The 20444-nt window shown below is 34.8% G+C and overlaps 1 protein-coding gene across 2 annotated transcripts; it reads left to right on the top strand.

The window, feature by feature from the left end:
* Window positions 1-20: 20 nt before the first annotated feature.
* LOC138713904 (leucine-rich repeat protein 1-like) lies at window positions 21-19477 on the top strand. Of its 2 annotated transcripts, XM_069846421.1 has the most exons (6): window positions 23-269; window positions 771-1067; window positions 10669-10917; window positions 14928-15040; window positions 16776-16955; window positions 19111-19477. In XM_069846421.1, exons 1-6 carry the CDS (start codon window positions 96-98, stop codon window positions 19331-19333), a joined length of 1236 nt encoding a protein of 411 aa, XP_069702522.1. In that variant the 5' UTR covers window positions 23-95; the 3' UTR covers window positions 19334-19477. The 2 variants fall into 2 exon arrangements, with proteins under 2 accessions (XP_069702523.1, XP_069702522.1); XM_069846422.1 differs by lacking the exon at window positions 16776-16955 and having other exon boundaries at window positions 21-269.
* The last annotated feature ends 967 nt before the right edge of the window (window positions 19478-20444 follow it).

Below are 20444 nucleotides of genomic sequence, written 5' to 3'. Positions count from 1 at the left end.
ACATTACAGATTTTCAATGACGTTGGTACGTTGGCAGCCATGTCCCGCCATATTTCTTGAAAATTTGGTAAATACTTTATATTACGATTGTGATTATGAAGATAGTTGGGAATGTTGAAATATGTAATCGTCTACTCCCGTCGCTAAATATATCTGGGAGAGGCCGTAGTCAGTGGTCTTCCTTGGCAATAGGAAAACAAGCCGGCACGGAAGCTGAACTGTATATACTGCATCAGTCTGCTCAGAATAAACTGGGTACAAAATACAAGGTAACTTTAAACGTATTCGTGAAAGTTATGAAAAGAATACCGGGGCCCTAATACTTGTATTTTAAAAGACAAATACTTGTTTAAGTGTCTCGCCTGTTATTGAAGTCGTTTGAATTAATTTAAGGCAGCACAGAGGGACAAATTAGTATGTAAAAGATCATATTTTTGTACATAAGGTATGTTTTCATTTTTTCACTATTATAACGTTATTTAAAATCGAAGCTTTAGGCTGAAAAGTTGTGTACTGTTGCACTAGACAACACATCATAACCTCTCTGCCATTGTATTGTATTGTATTGTTTTTCGCTTCATACATGTATGCTTGATGCGATTTAGGAAGAATTTTGTAAAGTAATGTGGAGGATAAAATATGTATTCATGTTATTTTATTCAGAATTACAGTAGGAAAAAGCCCAATAATATTGGCAGGGTCACTTAATAAATTGCCTTACTCTTGAAATTATGTTTAACTTCACAGATATTTTGATTCTATGTCTATAGGTAAAGAAAAACATTGAACAAGTGTTTACTCGTTTTGTGAACGAGGGGAAAGCGACCATCAGATTCAAGAACCCACCTCATGATATCTGCATAAAGTGTGATTCGTTGCAATTAAAATGTTTCCTGCGAACATTGAAACTTGGCTTGGAAGAGAAAATATCTCCCAAGGCCTTGATGCTGTCAAATATCACCACTACATCGAAATTGCCATCGATTCCTAAAACAAAACTAGAAGTATTATCAAAAGCAGCATATCCTATTTTGGAAGGATTTCCTAGAACATTACAAATATTGAGGGTAAGTATACTAGGAGTTTAAGATTTTGTAATGTAATCCTTGTTTAACATACTTTTAAATCACTAATTATGTTAATTACAACTTATTAAATTAACAACTTTTACACTTAACTATGTTAATTTAAGAATTGTATATGGTACTTTACCTTATTGCCTAGTTTGGCATGATTTGCACATTTCAAACTTCTAGTCCTAGAGGCTTTTAACAGCTGGTGGTATGATGGGACAGTGGCGAAATGAAAATAGCAGGGTAAGTCGAAGTACCAATAAATCAGTCTAATATCCATCATGTCCAACGAAAATGTGCTGGGGAGAAACTGTAAGCCAGTACAGAGTTTAGAGATCCATTATAGGATGGGTATAGGTGGTAGTGATTGCAGTATAGGACATTGGGTTTGAAAGTTGAAGCAAGACGTGATTGATGATGATAGGTTTCATTGTATGTATTGGAAATATATAGGGTTTACACGTACTTTATTACATACTCCACTTTTGACAATCTTTCTTCTTCGCAAATTGAGCAATTAGATAACAGAATCTATTAGAAGAGATTAGAGAAAATTTTGCATTTATTTCTAAACTATTAACAGAAGATACGATGATTCTAAGGATATGTTACTAGAACTAAATGACAGCTGTGAGCAGTATGGGATGAAGATAAATGCAAACAGGACGAAGACCATGGTTATCGGAAGAAAAATAAAGAAGGTAAACTTGCGAATACTAAATGAGGCAGTAGAGCAAGTAGACAGCTTCAAATACTTGGTGTATACTATAAGCAGTAACATGAGCTGCTGCCAGAAAAACAAAAGGAGGATAGCAATCTCAAAGAAAGCTTGTAACAGAAAAAGGAGCATCTGCGGACCTCTGTAAAAATAACTAAAGAAGAAACTAGGTTTGGAGTGTAGCATTGTATGGACAGTACGACGAAGTGAAGAGAAACGACTAGAAGGATTTGAAATGTGGATATGGAGAAAAATGAAACCTGTAAAATGGACAGACAGAATAAGAAATGAAGCTGTGCTGGAAAGAGTGGGTGAAGAAAGAATAACACTGACTGAAACTGATCAGGAAAAGAAAAAGAAATTAGCTGGGTTAGTGGCTAAGAAGACACTGTCTATTGAAGGATGCTCTGGAAGGAATGGTGAATGGCAGAAAAGTGTGGGGTAGAAGAAGATACCAGATAGACAATATTAGATATATGGGTTGTATGTGAAGACTAAGAGAAAGGCAGTAGATAGGGAAGATTGCAGAATGTTGAGTTTGCAGTGAAATACCTGTTCTTGAGTATAAAATTATTAATTCTAAACTATCATATTTTATTATATCATCCGAAAACTAGAGAGAAAAAACTCCGAAAACGAGAGAAAAAAACTATCTTAACATAAAATAAAACTTTCACGCAGAGTGAGTTTTTCAGTTTCCGAGATATTGTAATGCACTTCGCAAACGTGTATTGTACAACATTTTTTGCATGATCATATCTTTAAAATTGCAACTACGATATAATTTGCATTGAAAATTTAGGGAAATATTATTCCAAAGCCTTTGTAAAACTGCACTGTAATGAAGAATGGTTTCCCTAGCAACAAGTTTATGTGTGGGAATTCTAATGTTAAAGGCCTAACAACGGCTGCAAATACAGCAAAAAACACAATCGTGCAAAAAAAAATACCTATGCGCCATTGAAATAATTACAAAAACAAATTGACAAGAAGAAAAGACAAATTGACGAGAAGAAGGAAACACTGGTTACTCACCCTTCAACAGCATCTTCTTTTTAGCTCTTACAGTTGTAATAATAATAATTATACAACCCACTGCTCTATCGGGAACACAGATTGTCCACAAATCTTCTCCAGTTTTTCTGAGTCCTTGGTCCTTTGCAATGACATGTAAGTTACTCCAACTGTGACCTCCAATCTCCAAAACAGAGTCGCTCCATGTTGTCCCAGATCTCCCTCTTCATTGCTTTGCAGATTGCATGATCACTCTTATGGAGTGTGTGGCTATCCATCCATATTTACGTCTTTTGATTTCGTTATTAATATTTATCTAGTCTGCCCTGTCATTTCCCATAGTTATCACCATCCTGGGCCAACATATTTCCGTAACTTTACACAAGACTACAGCTTTTGCTGGATCTTACATTTTACCCTCCATGTCTCACATCTTTATAGGCCTAACAAAACTTATTTTACTTACACATCAGATGACTTTATCTTAGTGTTATTGTTTAAATGATTTGTCTGCCCAATCCTCCTTAGTTTGATGAAGGTTCCTCTAGCTTTTTGCTTCTTTTTCTATCAGTAAAGAACAAAGACAATTTCAAAGTCCCCATACATTGAAACACTTGTGCCCAAGTTTCACCTAGATTAATTCCTGCATTTCTTATGCTGTATCTTGACTAATGCATGGTTTCTAAAAGAGTAAGTTCTTTATCATTTGAGTACTAATAGTATTCGTTTTTGTAGTTTATTTTCTTGAATTATCATTTACTAGATATTTATGGTAATAATCCGTGATGCCATAACCCTTGAAGGGCCCAGACCGACCAACACTCAAATAAAAAGATAATCTTTCATTTTCTTCATTACACACAAGGCATTTTATGTAACCCCAAGAAGTGTAATATAACTTCATTTATAAATTGTATGGTTAAGTATAAGTAATTGACAAATTCCCATTGTAGAACTGTTGTGTATATTGCAATTGTTTCTGGAATCGAATCGAATTCGAATCTTGGAAAGTAATGCCTGGAAGAGGCAGAGGTGTAGAATTGTACAGCCAAGTACCTAAAACCAATGACTGAATTTTTAATAAGTCTGGACTATCTACATCTGAATGGGTAACCTGCCTTAAAATGAACGCCAATTGAGCAGCAGTTAGAGGAGTACCTGGTCGCTCTTTGGACGGATCCCGGTGCAGACATGGCTGCCCGGAGACTGAAACCCTTGCCCACGTCCAAGGTCAGTGTAACAGAGGTTTACTCCTCCGAAATGCCAGACACCATCATGTTCGATCCTTAATTGCAACTGCTTTGAAAAAAAAGTCTTGGACAGTAGAAGAGGAAGTTTTTTGCCTTGCTACTAATGGCTCCTCTAGACGTATTGACATCATAGCGTATTCCCAGACTACCAAGAAAGGATATATAATTGATCCTACCATAAGGATTGAAACGGGGAGTAGCCAGCCGGAGGATGTCAATCAAGAAAAGATCAACATTTATCTGCCAACAGTTGATTACTTCAAAGCAAAATACCAGCTTGAAGACATTGAGGTGATTGGTCTTCTTATTGGAGCTCGTGGTGTGATTCCCAAGTTCTTTGAGAGCTTCAGGAAGACTTTTGAACTACCACAGACACTTACTACTGACATCATAACTTTAGTTTTGAAACGCTCTTGCCAAATTCTGAGTCATCATATTCACTCTGTTTAATTTCTCTTTCTTCACTTTATGATTCATGTATGTTTATTTTAATTTTCTGTCAACAAATTTATGTAAACATTTAGGCCCGGTTTCTTCAACCTTTGTAAAATTATAACAGTGTGTTATTGCATTTTAACTGTAAACTTAACAGTGGAAGCATTTGTTCAACTACTGTTAGTACTAACAGGCTGTTAAAACCTATGTTAATTTAACAACCCAATTTCACGCATTTAAATCATTTAACTCTCTGTTAGCATAGAAGTATCCAATATGGCTGGTGCGTTAGATGCTGAACTTACATATCTGGATTATTTAGAAAATGATATCCATGAATACATAAACAGAGGGCTTCATTTCAGTGATTTGACAGACCAGAAGTTCATACAAAGGTATAGGCTATTTTCTGCCAAGCCTCACTTTTCGCTTTCAACTTAGATCAGTTTGTTTGTTTATTCTCATTAATTGGTTTATACTGCGAAATAATTTCCAGCAGAAGATTTCTTTCAAACGAAGAGAAATTAGTCCCAAGATTTCTTTTTGTTCCAGTGTTTTCCATTTCATAACAGCAATATCAATACGCCACTCCATGCTAATGTGATACAGATGAGGAAAGAAGCAGAAATCAAACCTGAGAGAATAGAAAGACTTCCTCTCTGAATCAAACAACGGAAACAAGCGCGAATCACAATTGTCAGAGTTCGGAAAACAGAAGTGAGCCTATACTTGGTTATAGGTTATTGTTAAACTCTAGAATCTCTGGTTCTAACAGAGAGTTAACAAACAGAATGTTAAAATGTGAAATATAAAGATGAAGAAACGCAATATTTTTAACAGCAATTCATACTTTTAACTTACAGTTAATTAACGCTATGTTAGGTGCATTTTAACAAAGATTGAAGAAACCGGGCCATAATATTTTAAAATTCATGTAGGAGAGTATACTGAGTCCTTCTGGGCTACCTCCAATGGGAGGCAGTTAACAATTTAAATTGCTGATTGAAAATCTGTGATTCTGACATTATTACTTCCATGTCAAGTAACCAATAGCACTATGAAAGCAAACCGTTACAGAGGCAAAATATTTTATGGGCAGTTCCCAAGAAATACAAAAATGGTCTTTAAATCCAACTGGGAGAAGAAGGCAAACATATGTTGTTGTTGTTGTTGTTGTTAACCAAGGCTGAGCTCTTGGCAATAAAGTCCAACATTTCTTATACACAGAGTGAGTTTAAAGAAAGGTCTGGTGAAGATGATTCTGATCCATTTTTGATGAAGACTGCACAATGATGAAGAAATAATTCATATTGGGGAGTGATGTAGCAAGAAAGTATAACTGGTTTAACCACTTCCCTTATTATCCCGACTTAACTCGGGTTGCTAACATGTGTCAAAATTTATTAACCCAAGTTAACTTGTTTGAGTCCCATTGTCTACTTCATAGTGATTTTTTAAGTATGTAAGATAATTAGTGATGTACAGTGATTCTGCAATATTAAATGACCTCTTTACGAAAATAAAAAAATATGACACTTTTTTTCACAAAACTGGTAAAATAAATAGTAAGGCAAGAGGTTAACGTATATTATGGCAGTTATATCATCTTCACATAAACTCCAAATTGTTTGGAATACCACACCTGCTGTTGATTAGTGGGTCCACAAGGTTTGGTCAGGAGAATTGTCAGACAACTCCACTGACCATATCCCCTCTTCACCACTTACGAGACACTTATGCATGCCATGGCATGTCAGCGTGCTGAAATGGCATTTCCTCCATTTTGATGGAACAGTTATACCGCTGTGACTCGGTCCCCAGAGCCTCGTTTGTTAAAAACAGGTTGCGCCACGGGAAGGTGAGGATGGGATTTGAGTAGGAGAGGTTATGGAATGCACTTCACTACCCCTTGCAACCCAAATTGTGATGCTGCAAAAAATAGATTTCGAAATTTTCGCGGAAATACGTTTTTAGCATCTCTGATATATGAAAAGTGCTTCAGAGCAAGCCACCTAGTCACAGTGATTTCGCCTAAACTATTAGTCGCATTTTGTTCTGTAAATTTATGTAGCAATGATGTCTATGGAATACAATTATTTTTAGTAGAAAATGGGTTGTATTTTAAATCAAACACTTCAAAAATTGGCAGACAATTTTCTTCGTCACTATTATACAGTATGTGAGCAATACAACTGTGCATATTTTAACAGCTGATTTCTTGAATAGAGCACAACAAAATACTTTTCTCGGAAAGAAATAATTTTCTCCTGAATATTAACACTGTTTTACTCTATAGGTGCTATCTATATGATTCTGATTTTTACTCATCAATAGAGAAACTGATAAGAAATTATTTATTCCTTTGCAGGTTTTTAAATAAAATTAACGCTTTTCTTACAAAAATAAATAAAAAAATTAACATGTATTGTTATTGTAGAATATTGTACGAAACGGAAATATAAAAATTGGAAATTTATCCTTTGAAGTGGAAAAATTCAAAAACCTGGGAGCAACAATAACAAATATAAATGATACTCAGGAGGAAATTAAACACAGAATAAATATGGAAAATGCCTGTTATTATTCGGTTGAATAGCTTTTATCATCCAGTCTGCTGTCAAAAAATCTGAAAGTTAGAATTTATAAAACAGTTATATTACCAGTTGTTCTTTATGATTGTGAAACTCTCACTTTGAGAGAGAAACATAGGTTAAGAGTGTGTGAGAATAAGGTGCTTAGGAAAATATTTGGGACTAAGAGGGATGAAGTTACAGGAGAATGGAGAAAGTTACACAACACAGAACTGCACGCATTGTATTCTTCACCTGACATAATTAGGAACATTAAATCCAGACGTTTGAGATGGGCAGGGTATGTAGCACATATGGGCGAATCCAGAAATGCATATAGTGTGTTAGTTGGGAGGCCAGAGGGGAAAAGACCTTTAGGGAGGCCGAGACGTAGATGGGAAGATAATATTAAAATGGATTTGAGGGAGGTGGGATATGATGATAGAGACTGGATTAATCTTGCTCAGGATAGGGACCGATGGCGGGCTTATGTGAGGGCGGCAATGAACCTCCGGGTTCCTTAAAAGCCATAAGTAAGTATACGCCTAGTGACGAAGTAAAAGGGGAGGGAGTGGCAGACTTGTGAAAATTTCGGAGAATTGTATGTCCCTGGTGAAAAATTATCAGTTGACAAAAAAAAATTCAAACAGTGGGCTTTAACGTATATTCTAATAATAATGGATGTTATTCAAAGAAAGCATTTGTAAAATATAAAGTGATATGTACATACAGTGAAACTTCACCTTATGGACACCCCCAAGCTACGGACACTCCTCATATACGGACAGATTTTTATGTCCCAACTGAAATAATATAGAAATAATGATAAATTAAACTCTCGTTTACGGACACTCTCAGACACGGACACGGACAGCTGTTTCACAGTCCTAAAGCTTGCTTTACCTCCTGACTGCGGACAGAACTTGGATTTCAAGACCTAATGTGTTACAAAAATGGAAAATTTAGTTTTGAGAACTGTACAGAAATTCTTCAACGTGAAAGAAGATAATAAGGGTCTCGTAGGCTACCACTAGCCAGCTGGCTACCCCTTGTTAGCTGGAAGCGGGTGGATAAACAAAGTCATAAAATTTAGCCTGTCTGATAGGTTCAAAGTTTCCGAGATCGTGAAATTGTATTCAACACATGATAGGGTTAGTAGGATTATTCTCTTCACTTCCACAAGTTCTGTTTAGAGAGACATGGCACCTGAATGTAAAGGTTAAGTTGAAAACTGTAAATTACAATACTGCACAACTGTAGACCTAGAATAAAATTGCATGGCACAGTACTGTATTTTCCTTTTTCGGTCTTATGTACTGTAGTTCAAAGTTGCAAAGAATTTACTGTAGTATATTTATTTAGAATTAAACTACAGTAATACATTTCATTTAAAGTGTGAAGAGATACATAATGCATATTATAAATTTAATTTTATATTGGGGAGCCTCCGTCCCAATAAAGGACACCTCTCAGATGCGGACAGATTGTTACGTCCCTTCGATGTCCATAAATGAGAGGTTTCACTGTATATGCTGTATGTATATGTGTACTAGAAATGATCTTTTGCTGTGTAAGGTAGGGTTGCCAGATCTTATGTTTTTTTTTCCTTTTAATTTATAGCTTACGTTTTTCTTTTGCCCTAGATTATTTCTTCCTTGTTTTCTTTAATCCATGCACATCAAAGGATCTTATTTTAAAAGTCCTGGAATATTGCAATTACAATGACATTTCATAGGTGACACCGTTCCTTTTTAATAGTTCTGTTAACTTTTTTTAAGAGTTTTATGCTAATATGCTGCTTTGCTTTGAAAAATGCTATAATTTTACAAAAAATAATCAATACTGAAAGTTATATAGCATTTCATAGACTCAAGAATTAGATTATTCTATCTTTGAAAATGAAGTTGATATAGGCTATTAAGGCTGCAAAATTTCTGAACCTTGATGAACTGTGTGAAGAATTTTATGAGAGTAGGGTTGTTTTATTAGAATGTAATTATTTTCAAGGAAGTGATATTGGTAAATGACTGTTTCTTATAAAGGAAGTTTTTCAATTATAAATAGTCATAATTTAGATTTCTATCAGCGTCCCAGCTTCTAATACGTTTATAGAAAAAAAGGTTTTACACTAACGAAGAAGAATTGGACGTTGTTATAAACAGGGGTCATCCTGAGCTGATCAAAACAGAACTACAAATTGTACTGTATTTGTCTTTCATTTGTGAACATATACACCAATTTGTAAAACAGGATGAAAAATAATTAAGAACAGCTAAACCAAGAGAAATACCAGAAGGCATACATTAAATATAGATTATGTAAACAGTGTTCTATTCAATGTAATAAAATAAATATATCGTGACAAATCTTCCGTTATTTTCTGACAAAAAACTTGTCAACAGATTCCGTTTTGGAAGAAGATGAAATTAATAATTAATCACTTTCTCATTTAAAATTAATAATCCAGAACTCATTTTGTAAACTCTCTACAACCTGTAAATGCCCTTGCCTGAAAGAATCTGTAGATGTGAAATACCTGGGAATTATTGTTGATCAGCACTTGAAATGGGATAGACAAATCACCTTTTTATGTAACAAAATCCGTAAAACAATTTACAAATTTGTAAACCTTCGCCATTACTTGCCTACTCATGTATTACGTTTGGTTTATTTGGCTATAGTTGAATCTGTTATCCAATATGGTATAATTGGATGGGGAGGCATTACAAAAACTGCTCTTCTTCCTCTAATTATGTTGCAAAAACGTATAATCAAAATATGTTTGAAAAGGCTACTGGATTATTCAACAAATTTGATCCATTCCGAATTGAATGTTTTTAGAATTGACCAAATTTATAAATACTCTTTAATGAAATTCTATCATAAAAATAGAATGAAATTTGTAGCTCAGCCACATGATCATAATACAAGACGAAATGAAATTCTTAAATTAGTTGAACCTAAATGTTTCACATCTGCTGCTTTACTACACAGTACAAATTATGGTCCACGTCTATATAATTCGATAATAAAATTTCATCCAGAATTGACTACTTTAAGCAATGAAATTTTCAGATCCAGAATTAAAAAAATTATATGACAGACTTTCCTGTATTTATATTATGTACCATGTATTGTAAAACAAGTTTATTTCTATCCTAAGTATATTTTTCTATCTTATCTTGGTTACTATAGCAACATGACCTGCACTAATTATACTACTAATAATAATTTAATATTAATCCACCAATCTCAACATCGTCTCTTTTTTTCACTCAGTTATTACTAGTATTATTATTATCATCTTTATGTCACCTTTTTTCTTAAGTATTTTGTCTACAAAGTATGTATATTTATGTAACGGAACTATCCCCAAACACGAGCTTTGCTCTTTCGGGGTACTTTAATGTAACGTTTTTATGTATATGTTATTATTAAATAAATCAAAATAAATAAAATAAACATTAAAAAAAATTATGATGCTTGAATTATGGTAAAAATTTAATAATGCTGAATAATATGAAAAACAAGTTGAGAATAAAGTCAACGAATACAAATACAGATTTTAAATATCACCTGCTAATGCCTGTTTTTCTTTTCTATTGCAGATAAATCATGCAGAACAGAAGAAATTTGATAACAAGATCCTGCGCCTGCAGAATCTTAAATTGCTGGACCTCAGTCATAATGAACTCACTCACTTGCCGGAAGAACTGGGATCGCTTCCTTCTTTGGAATGCCTTCATTTGTCTCACAACAAACTTAGTGAAACACCAATTCACGATACCAAGTGGAACTGGATTAGCAGTTACAACCTGACCAGGTCGTTACAAGTGCTGGATCTTAGTAACAACGAGGTAATTTGAGAAAAACGTCAAAGTAGTCGCATCCCAGGAGCATTTTGCCAGTTTTGAGTTGTTGCCTACTTTGTCTTTCTCATTTTAGGGCAGAGAGGAAAGTGGCCCTTGTCCAACCACTTTTAAGAATGAAATATATGTAAATTCAATTCTTGCCTGACCTTCACACTTTTATCTGTATGTTCTCTGTTGAGAGTCAAGTTGAGACAACTCACTCACTAGAGTGATTGTCTACCAACGGCAAGAGATCTGGACATAAGTAGGAATGTTACTGTCAGACAAGAGATTCTTAACATAGACTCTTTCATTTTGCGAGAACAACACAAAACATGTTCTGCTGTTTTGTTTTTATCTTTCATCTATGAGTCAGGATTATCACCTAACCCCATTTCGTGCAAGTGCTTCTTTATTAAAATACAGTACATAGAATCAGTTGCAGATTTTCATGTGATCACTGATCAACGTTGGAAATATCTAGCTGTCTGGTGAGGGCGCTGTTACAAAAACCTTCTCTTGTCGATACTGTAACTGATAGTTTGCCCATTGGTTGGCAAATTCAGGCAAGGGTAAACAAATGACACTCGGGAGGAAATTAAACACAGAATAAATATGGGAAATGCCTGTTATTATTCGGTTGAGAAGCTTTTGTCATCTAGTCTGCTGTCAAAACATCTGAAAGTCAGAATTTATAAATCTGTTATATTACCAGTTGTTCTGTATAGCTGTGAAATTTGGACTCTCGCTTTGAGAGAGGAACAGAGATTAAGGGTGTTTGAGAATAAGGTTCTTAGGAAAATATTTGGAGCTAAGCGGGATGAAGTTACAGGAGAATGGAGAAAGTTACACAACACAGAACTGCACGCATTGTATTCTTCACCTGACATAATTAGGAACATTAAATCCAGACGTTTGAGATGGGCAGGGCATGTATCACGTATGGGCGAATCCAGAAATGGATATGGAGTGTTAGTTGGGAGGCCGGAGGGAAAAAGACCTTTAGGGAGACCGAGACGTAGATGGGAAGATAATATTAAAATGGATTTGAGGGAGGTGGGATATGATGATAGAGACTGGATTAATCTTGCTCAGGATAGGGACTGATGGCGGGCTTATGTGAGGGCAGCAATGAACCTCCGGGTTCCTTAAAAGCCAGTAAGTAAGTATTGGTTGGCAAATTTTTTACAAGTGTCATATAATGTTATACCAGGGGCGTATGCAAGGACAGGGGTTACCGGGTTTGAACCCTTCTTCCCCCTTGAACCTTTTTTAATGACATATCTAGATTTGAGTATTTTTTTTATTCATAATCGTTTTCCTTTCTCTAATTTTTAACTGTTAGAGTAACAAAATCTGCATCGACATAAGGCATAGTCCTCCTATCCCTCCTTCAATATAATCCCTGTGCTTGGTGCTGTGACATATTTGAATTATAACAATGCTAGGAAAGACACTCTTTCAGCTTTCCCAATAATGGGACTGCCTCATTGCACAAAGCATAACACACAGAGTGAAAACAAAAACAGACCACAAAAGAGAAATGTGGGGAACGAACAAGAAAGGGAAATTAAGTACAGGAAGGATAAGAGCATACATATAACAGGCCTAAACATAATAAACAAACGGATTAGACGTTCAAACGTTCTTCCTCTTTAGGAAACAAAGTACAGGTGGTATTTTAAAATGGCAAGTGATCCTCTGATAGCAGTAAGGGAAACATCACGAATGAAGTCGTTGTTCAGCTGGAACTTCTTGCAGAAACTGACAAAGAGGCGCGGTATTGTGCCCCTAGCGCCAACCATTAGCCCAACTGCTTCGATGGCGGTGAGGTGATATTTCTCCAAATAGAATGGAACTGTGGGCTCATAAATCCTGCATTTTTCTGCATGGACTTCAGCGGGCTGTTGTTCCTGTGCCTCGAACCTGATAGTTGGGTCGATAATGTAGGTGGATGAAGAGCCTGGTGGAATGGCAAACATGTCAATTCGCCAACAGGATCCCTAGAGAGACCTACTTCCTAGTACCGACCTTGTAATAAAATGAAGCTGACACAATATGAAATTTAACTCTTTGTGAAACATATTGAAAAGGACTGACAGTTTATAATTTTAATATAAACTTTTTGTGTAAGTGTAATAATGACGTGAGCATTTTTTATTACACAAGATTAAACAGATGTTAAAATTTGTTAAAAATTGGATGGCTATAAATAAATTATATTTCAAAGATTTTATAAGGACATTAATAAATATTTTCTATTAGAATATAGTATAATGTTAATAAAATATATACTATAGCATAATAATTAATATACAAAATTTAAAATACTGATCATGTAAATTGTAAAAATTTTAATAATGCCCCCCCCCCCCTGACAAAATTCTGTGTACACCCCTGTGGAGTAACGGCTAGTGTGTCTGGCCGCGAAACTAGGTGGCCTGGGTTTGATTCCCGGTCGGGGCAAGTTACCTGATTGAGGTTTTTTCTGGGGTTTTCCCTCAACCCAATATGAGCAAATGCTGGGTAACTTTCGGTGCTGGACCCCGGACTCATTTCACCAGCATTATCACCTTCATCTCATTCAGACGCTAAATAACCTGAGATGTTGATAAAGCTTCGTAAAATAACCTACTAAAATATTAAAAAAAATACACCACTGTGTTATACTATACATTTTTAGGCTTTTACTGTGAATGTGACCAGGAACAGAATTTAGTTATTCCTCTGTGGCCTAGAACTTTACATTTCAGAAAGACCACCCCTCTTAGAACCAATGAAAAAACCCATACAATAAATGCATTTTTTTACCTCCATTTCAGGACCACCAACCTGCCATTGACTAGACGTTTTCTTAATTTTACCCCTTTAAAGAAACTACGTATCAGAATTAAAGCACAGTATTGTCATTTTACAATGCAGTAAATAAGTTCTGAGAACTTGATAAGAGTACTGTACTGTATCTACCAAGGTCCAAATGAAATTTGACAATTTGTTAAGTATTCGTGCTGAATGTCCACTCCTTTAATCCTCTAATTTCTTCTGGCATTGTGTAAAATTGTTACAAGTAAAAATATATTCAGTAAAATGAGAATTGTAGAGACTGAGTCAAAGTGATTCGTGAAAGTGGTTTATCTGAAAGAAAACTGTCGGAAGAATTTAAATGTGGCAGAACTCCAATTAATTCATTTTTAAAATCCAATAAAAAAATTATAACCGAATGAAATTCCAATGAAAGACTCTGTGACTCTTAATATATAAAGGGATAGTTTAGAGAAAGTGAAAAGAAAAAAGATGTAATAAAATGATGCACAGTTCAATTTATGATTTTCTAAAGCAGAAGTAATATTGACTACTAGCAACAGGCATCTATAATGAACACCGATCAAAATACCCCTCATTTCTCGTGAAAAACAACAACTGAATAGACTACAGTGGACTATAGTGGACTTTATGTTCTCACCAAACAGGTGGATACATTAAGAAGATTGTTTGATCTAAAGCAGAAGTAATGAGTTAAAAAGAGGATAAAATTATAAAAGAGTTCTGTACTTATTGCAATTAATTAACACATTCAAAGTTATTTTATTTTACATATGTACAGTAGTTTAACTCAATTGTGTTGAAAGAAAGCAACCACCCCTCTAAAAGACCAATTCTACATGGAACTAACCAGTGGTCATGTAATATAGGTTTCAGTTTCACTTAATTCTGTTACACAGTTCCTATTTCATTGTTTAATTAATAGTTCATAGTCTTTGCTGTTTAATTCGTAAATAACTCTTGTATACATGTAACTCTCATCTAAATCAAATTGTTGAATTCTTTCTAAGTTCATACATGTGTATGTATACTTTTTGCTGCTTGAGTGGAAGAGAAGGCCTTATGGCCTTAACTCTGCCAACTAAAATAAATTATTATTATTATTATTATTATTATTATTATTATTATTATTATTATTATTATTATTATTATTATATGAAAAGTCGATTTAAATAAAATGCCTTTATTTTCAGCTGTGCTTGCTACCAAAACAAATCTCAAAGCTCAAGAAACTCAGTATTCTTAAGATTGAGAGAAACAAACTGACAGAATTACCTCCAGGTTTAGGGAATCTTACACATCTCAGGTAATATTTATAAAGTTTGTTTATATTGATAAATATCAACAAAGCTTTTATTTTTATCATTGTAAACACCATTTATTTCACCAACTTACAAACTATATTCTAAAATTCGTAAATACTGAGAGACCTGGGTAAATGAATTGCTTGTACATGTGTGTGAAGGTATGTGTAAGGTGATAACTAGAGCCTGGATGTTAGGCAAAATGCTTTTTTTAACCTGAGTGTATGTATGAAAGATCTATTAGAGATAAACACGTTTCCACACATTTGGAGACAATAGGCCCAATTTTTATTTTAATGCATTTAAAATAAACCGCACATATATTATATAAAAAAACAAGAAAGAACCGTTGTACAAATTAAAAATATATATTCACCTCACACAAATATTTGCTGAGAATCTTATTCTCCAGCAATGTTTCCAAGAAGTCGTAAACGTTTCTTCCCTACCGATTCCATCTTTTATGTCACTTAACAAAGATGTTTGAACAGTATTACCCTGAGTGCTCAGGTCACTTTGGGGTTTACTAGCAAAAGAAAGGGGATGAGGGAAGTATTAAAAGCAAGTCTCCAGGTTTCGGTACTGTTGTTGCTTGCACGCACAAGTCACGCGTACTTTGAAGTCTCTAATCCCTTCTCACACCCCTCTTTTTGAGACAACACACAGTCAGTTTTCTCGATCTCTGAAAGAAAGTAGAGACAGTCCTTCTGAAAGAAGTTGTTTTAAGTTTGCTCCAATCACTTCAGTAGAAGTAGAAAGATCTTTTTGCACCATGAAAAACGTTCCCTCCGACAGGTGGCTCACTATGACAGTTGACAACTTAAAAAAGCATCCTGTTGTGACATGTAACCAAGGAAAATGAGTACCGTATGGGATAGTTTATTAAATATTTGTCTATTTTCATGAATAATAAATGCCTATTTCACTGCGTATTTTTACTATTTTTAGTGTCTTATTTGCCTGCCTATTTTAACCAAAATAAATGCGTAACATCCAGGCTCTAGTGATAACTATATGATGGATATGCATGTTTTCAAATATTCTATTTATTTTAATACACGACTTAACAATGAGAAATCGTAACTTTATAGTGAAATTTCGTTGTTACTCTGATTGGTGGATTCGATATTAAAAGTCCAGGGTGTGTGTGTGTGTGTGTGTGTGTTTTTTGTAAATTGTCGCTGGACATCCAAAATCTGCTATGTGCATTTGAACAGATTTTTCAGGAGAAAGAAAAAAGCATTATCACTTTGATTTTCAAAGCTACTTTCTGTATAATTTCATCGATTTTCATGTGATACCGGTATTTATTTCTACAGCCCTTATTTAGTAATGGGTCGGCACCACATCTCTGTATTCGTGCTCCCCATGACCTTCCAATTACAATAACACATACAAACTTTTATCGACTTGTGCAGTCCTATTTCACCTTTACTATTCCTATTACTGTAATACACACTCTCAATCAATTTTCATGTAATGATTGAAAGTGATACAGTAATGCTTTTTACTTTCTCCTGAAAAATCTGTTTAAATACACATAACAGATTTTGAAAGTGCAGTGACGAAATCTCACTTCATTTGCTTAGGTTTTGATTCTCTTGTTTTCATTCCCCCCTCAATATTTCACTCCCATATACTTGTTTTATTTTGTATAGGGGTTCCAATTTAACACAACAGAATTTTACCACAATAAGAGCCTCATATCTAAGAAAAAAATGTGTTTTTGAAATACAGGACACTAGGAGCTGGATATAACAACCTTCGATATTTGCCAGGTAGTGTCGGAAGATTACGCTTGGATTCTCTAGATTTGGCCCAGAATTCATTTGAACCTATAACAAATCACCTTTCTGTCAATTGCATTGGAGTTCCCAGTCTTATGGAGTGTGCTGCAAGAACGGTAGTGAAAAACAGGTCAGTGTAAAAACTTGGTATTGTAACATGCATTGGTAATGTTTTGACAGGTGACTTTTTTAATTACTAACTGGGCGTGAATACACTGCCATTATGCGGTACTGTAGTACGTACGTACAGTTTTACGGGTATTTGAGTAAAAAACTGTGTAATATTAACCAAATGGTTAGTATTGGCTTTCACTGCTGGAGGCTGAAGTTCAAATCAGAGGTGGTGATGATGGTGGACGAAAACATATTCCCCAGGGTGCTCTAATTTCCTTTGCTATTGTTCCACCATTTTCCATAATTCAGTCATATTTATCGTGGAAACTGCTGCGTTAAAAGATTTTCCCACAAGATTACCAGCTCTATTTCGAATAATTACAGTACAAACGAGAATCTATGAGTGTTCAGGTATAGCAACATACAAGCTAACAAATTACGTGTTTATAGTTTCTCGTCTATTTTGACAGAGAGTTGTATAAATTTACAGAATAACCTGCTTACCTATGTCACTTTTTACTATATCTCGTAAATGGCTATCCTCTCTCTCCTTTAAAACCATGTTATGTGTATGTTCAAAACCCTAATACTTCTACTAGATTTTATTTATTTTTGCAGGTAAAACAGTTGGAAAGATAGTAGCAACGACACTAATATACACAGGGTAACACTCTTGAAGATTGGCACCCTTGTGTTGGTAATTAAGGGGCATATTTGCACTATACAGAATTAATCATGAAGTATGACCTATGCTTTAGGAATCAGTTCTATAGTTCATCGAGGGAAAAAATGTTACGTGAACATTGATCCGATAATATTTAAGGAGCTACAGTTGTTCATATTCTAAGAAAATGAAAGTGATCATGAGCAGAATTGAAAGCTGAGGATCTGCAAAACGACGTGTTTTCTGTGAAAATTTATTGACATTAATGGCGGATGATGAAGACCTTTCAGCCAAATTCATTTTTTGTGACGAGGCAATGTTCCACGTTAATGGAAAAGTAAACAAGCACAATTCACACAGACTTGAAAATTTAACATTCAGACCATTTAGCACAATTTGCTTATATCCAACAATGCCATAATGACAAGCGAAATAGTAGAAACAGCGGTTTTTTTCTTTCTACATATGCTGCCATCTGTTGTTTCGGTCAACAATTATCAATTACCCATTTTTTTAAATTCTTTGAGCTGTTCTTTCTAATGACACTGGTATGAATTTCGAAAAAACACATAGTGACAAAACTATAGCAGCTCATAACCCCAGAATGTTTCTGCAGATACACTGTACAGTAGAACTTGGTTATAACGACATCCAAGGGACCTTAAACATTATGTTGTTATAAACGAGTGTCGTAGTAACCGAGATTCGCATTATCAATCTAGTGAGGTGGAAAATGAAAAATAAGAAACTTAATTAGACTTGTTTTAGATTTATATATTGACTTTTAAGCCTACAGTGAACAAAAATAAAATACACGTAGGCCTAGAATTATAAATACAATATTCTGTATTAAAACGTTTGTTCAGTACTCACCAAACTACTTTACTTAGAAGTGAGGTAATCAGTCATTTTATTCTGTTGTCTTCTACTTGCCCAATACACACTTTCTAGGGCTAAATTACGTTCTATGTTCTTAATTTCAGTTGCAATTTCACTGCTCCCTTCCCTAGCTTCACAGAACATGTTCACAATTCTACTGACTTCTAAAGCGTCACTCACTTCTTTTAGTGACCATACTGTATTAAAATGCGTGCACTTAGTGAAAACTTTCTGCCGAAACTGATCTAATACCGCATGAATTCGGTCAGGTTACAATGGGGTGGGGAATTCGCCTGCATTCCAGAGGTCTATGACAGAAGGAGACTGTAAAGAATTTGTCAGGGTCAGATTTCAACAAAATATTTCTTAAAATACTTTGGTTCTTAGAAAATCGTATTCCAAACTGAGGTTGAAAACGACGTTATATGCGAGGTAGACGCATATGCGTTTGTCGTATTAAGCAAGGTAGGAAAGCATATGTCTTATGGGGAATTAGTTGGGACCACAGAATATTTGACGTTATAGGCGAGGTGTCGCACAAAACGAGGTTGCTATAACCAAGTTCTACTGTATATTGTAACAAGCCTGCACTGTCTCAGTACTTATGATTTTCATTTTTATGTTGCAGATTATTTTACTCTCCAGAACTGGTTCCCAGGAGCCTAGTTCTGTACCTAGACCATGCCCACTACTGCGTGTGTGGATCAGCCTGCTTCGAGACATTTGCTAGAAAATACGTGCCACTTCAATTGAAGAATATAGCTAACACTGTAATTCTGTCTCAAGAAGGAAATACCATTGTGCCAGGAAATGCATATTTTTGTTCATATAAGTGTGCTAACACGCACTGAATAGGCTCAAATTATTTGAATTCTCGCCACAATTTGCACACTTGTAATAATTTGTCAGTTCTTGTACATAAGCTCAATTATGACATTTTTAAATTGTAGCATTTAACTTTTTTTTACTTTAATAAAGCTATTTTTGTCTGTTAATTTTGTTATATTTATCATTCATACAGTAAAGTCGATAATATTGCAAAACAGGCAACATATTTGCAACCAAGACCTCTTCAAGTGATATCTCTATCCAATGCTTTTGCTTCAGTAAAGTCTCATTTTACAAACCTATGGATCAACAATTGGCTCTCTTCTGACAAAGGAAAAATTTTACAGTCCGTACAAAAGAAACCAAATGACCTGGAAATGTACAAAAACTTGCCCAGACATGTTCAAACATTTTTAACAAGAGCCAGAACAGGTCACATTGTCACTCAATTGTACCTACACCGATTTCACATTTCTGATAATCCTACTTGTCTGTGGCGTAATAATCATGATGAAGATCTGGAACACATTCTTCTATACTGTCCATCCATAAACCACAAAAGAAGTAAATTAAAATCATCAGTACCAGTTGCAGAAGACACAGCCCTGCAGTATATACTGACTACACCCCAACTCTGGCTACTAGCAACAGGCATCTATAATGAACACCAATCAAAATACCCCTCATTTCTCGTGAAAAACAACAACTGAATAGACTATAGTGGACTTTATGTTGTCAGTAAACAGCTGGATACATTAAGAAGATTGATTGATCATTCATACAGTCCTCTCTGTAGATTAAAAACTCAAAAAAGTTTCATAACCATGGTTCAGGAATTAAAACAGAAAATCAACATCCTGAATTTAAAAGAAAACTTACAAATTAAATCAAACCCATTCCATTCCATTCAAAACCATTAAAACATGCATTTTTACTGAATATAATGTATATTATATGCACGATTAAGCCAAAAATTGCTTAAATATACATTATGCATGTTTTTATCCCCAAAAAGGCCAAAACATGCAAATATGCACGGAAAAAGTACACATATTTAGAAATGTAAAGTAATGAAATGGATAAATACTAAGTTTCTATGTTCCTATAAAAACATGCATTTGCATGGAATTCTCG

Source organism: Periplaneta americana, chromosome 14, assembly GCF_040183065.1.
Source record: "Periplaneta americana isolate PAMFEO1 chromosome 14, P.americana_PAMFEO1_priV1, whole genome shotgun sequence".
Lineage (NCBI taxonomy): Eukaryota > Metazoa > Arthropoda > Insecta > Blattodea > Blattidae > Periplaneta > Periplaneta americana.
Note: the sequence above shows the minus strand (reverse complement) of the source record. Positions and strands in the feature narration are given on the sequence as shown.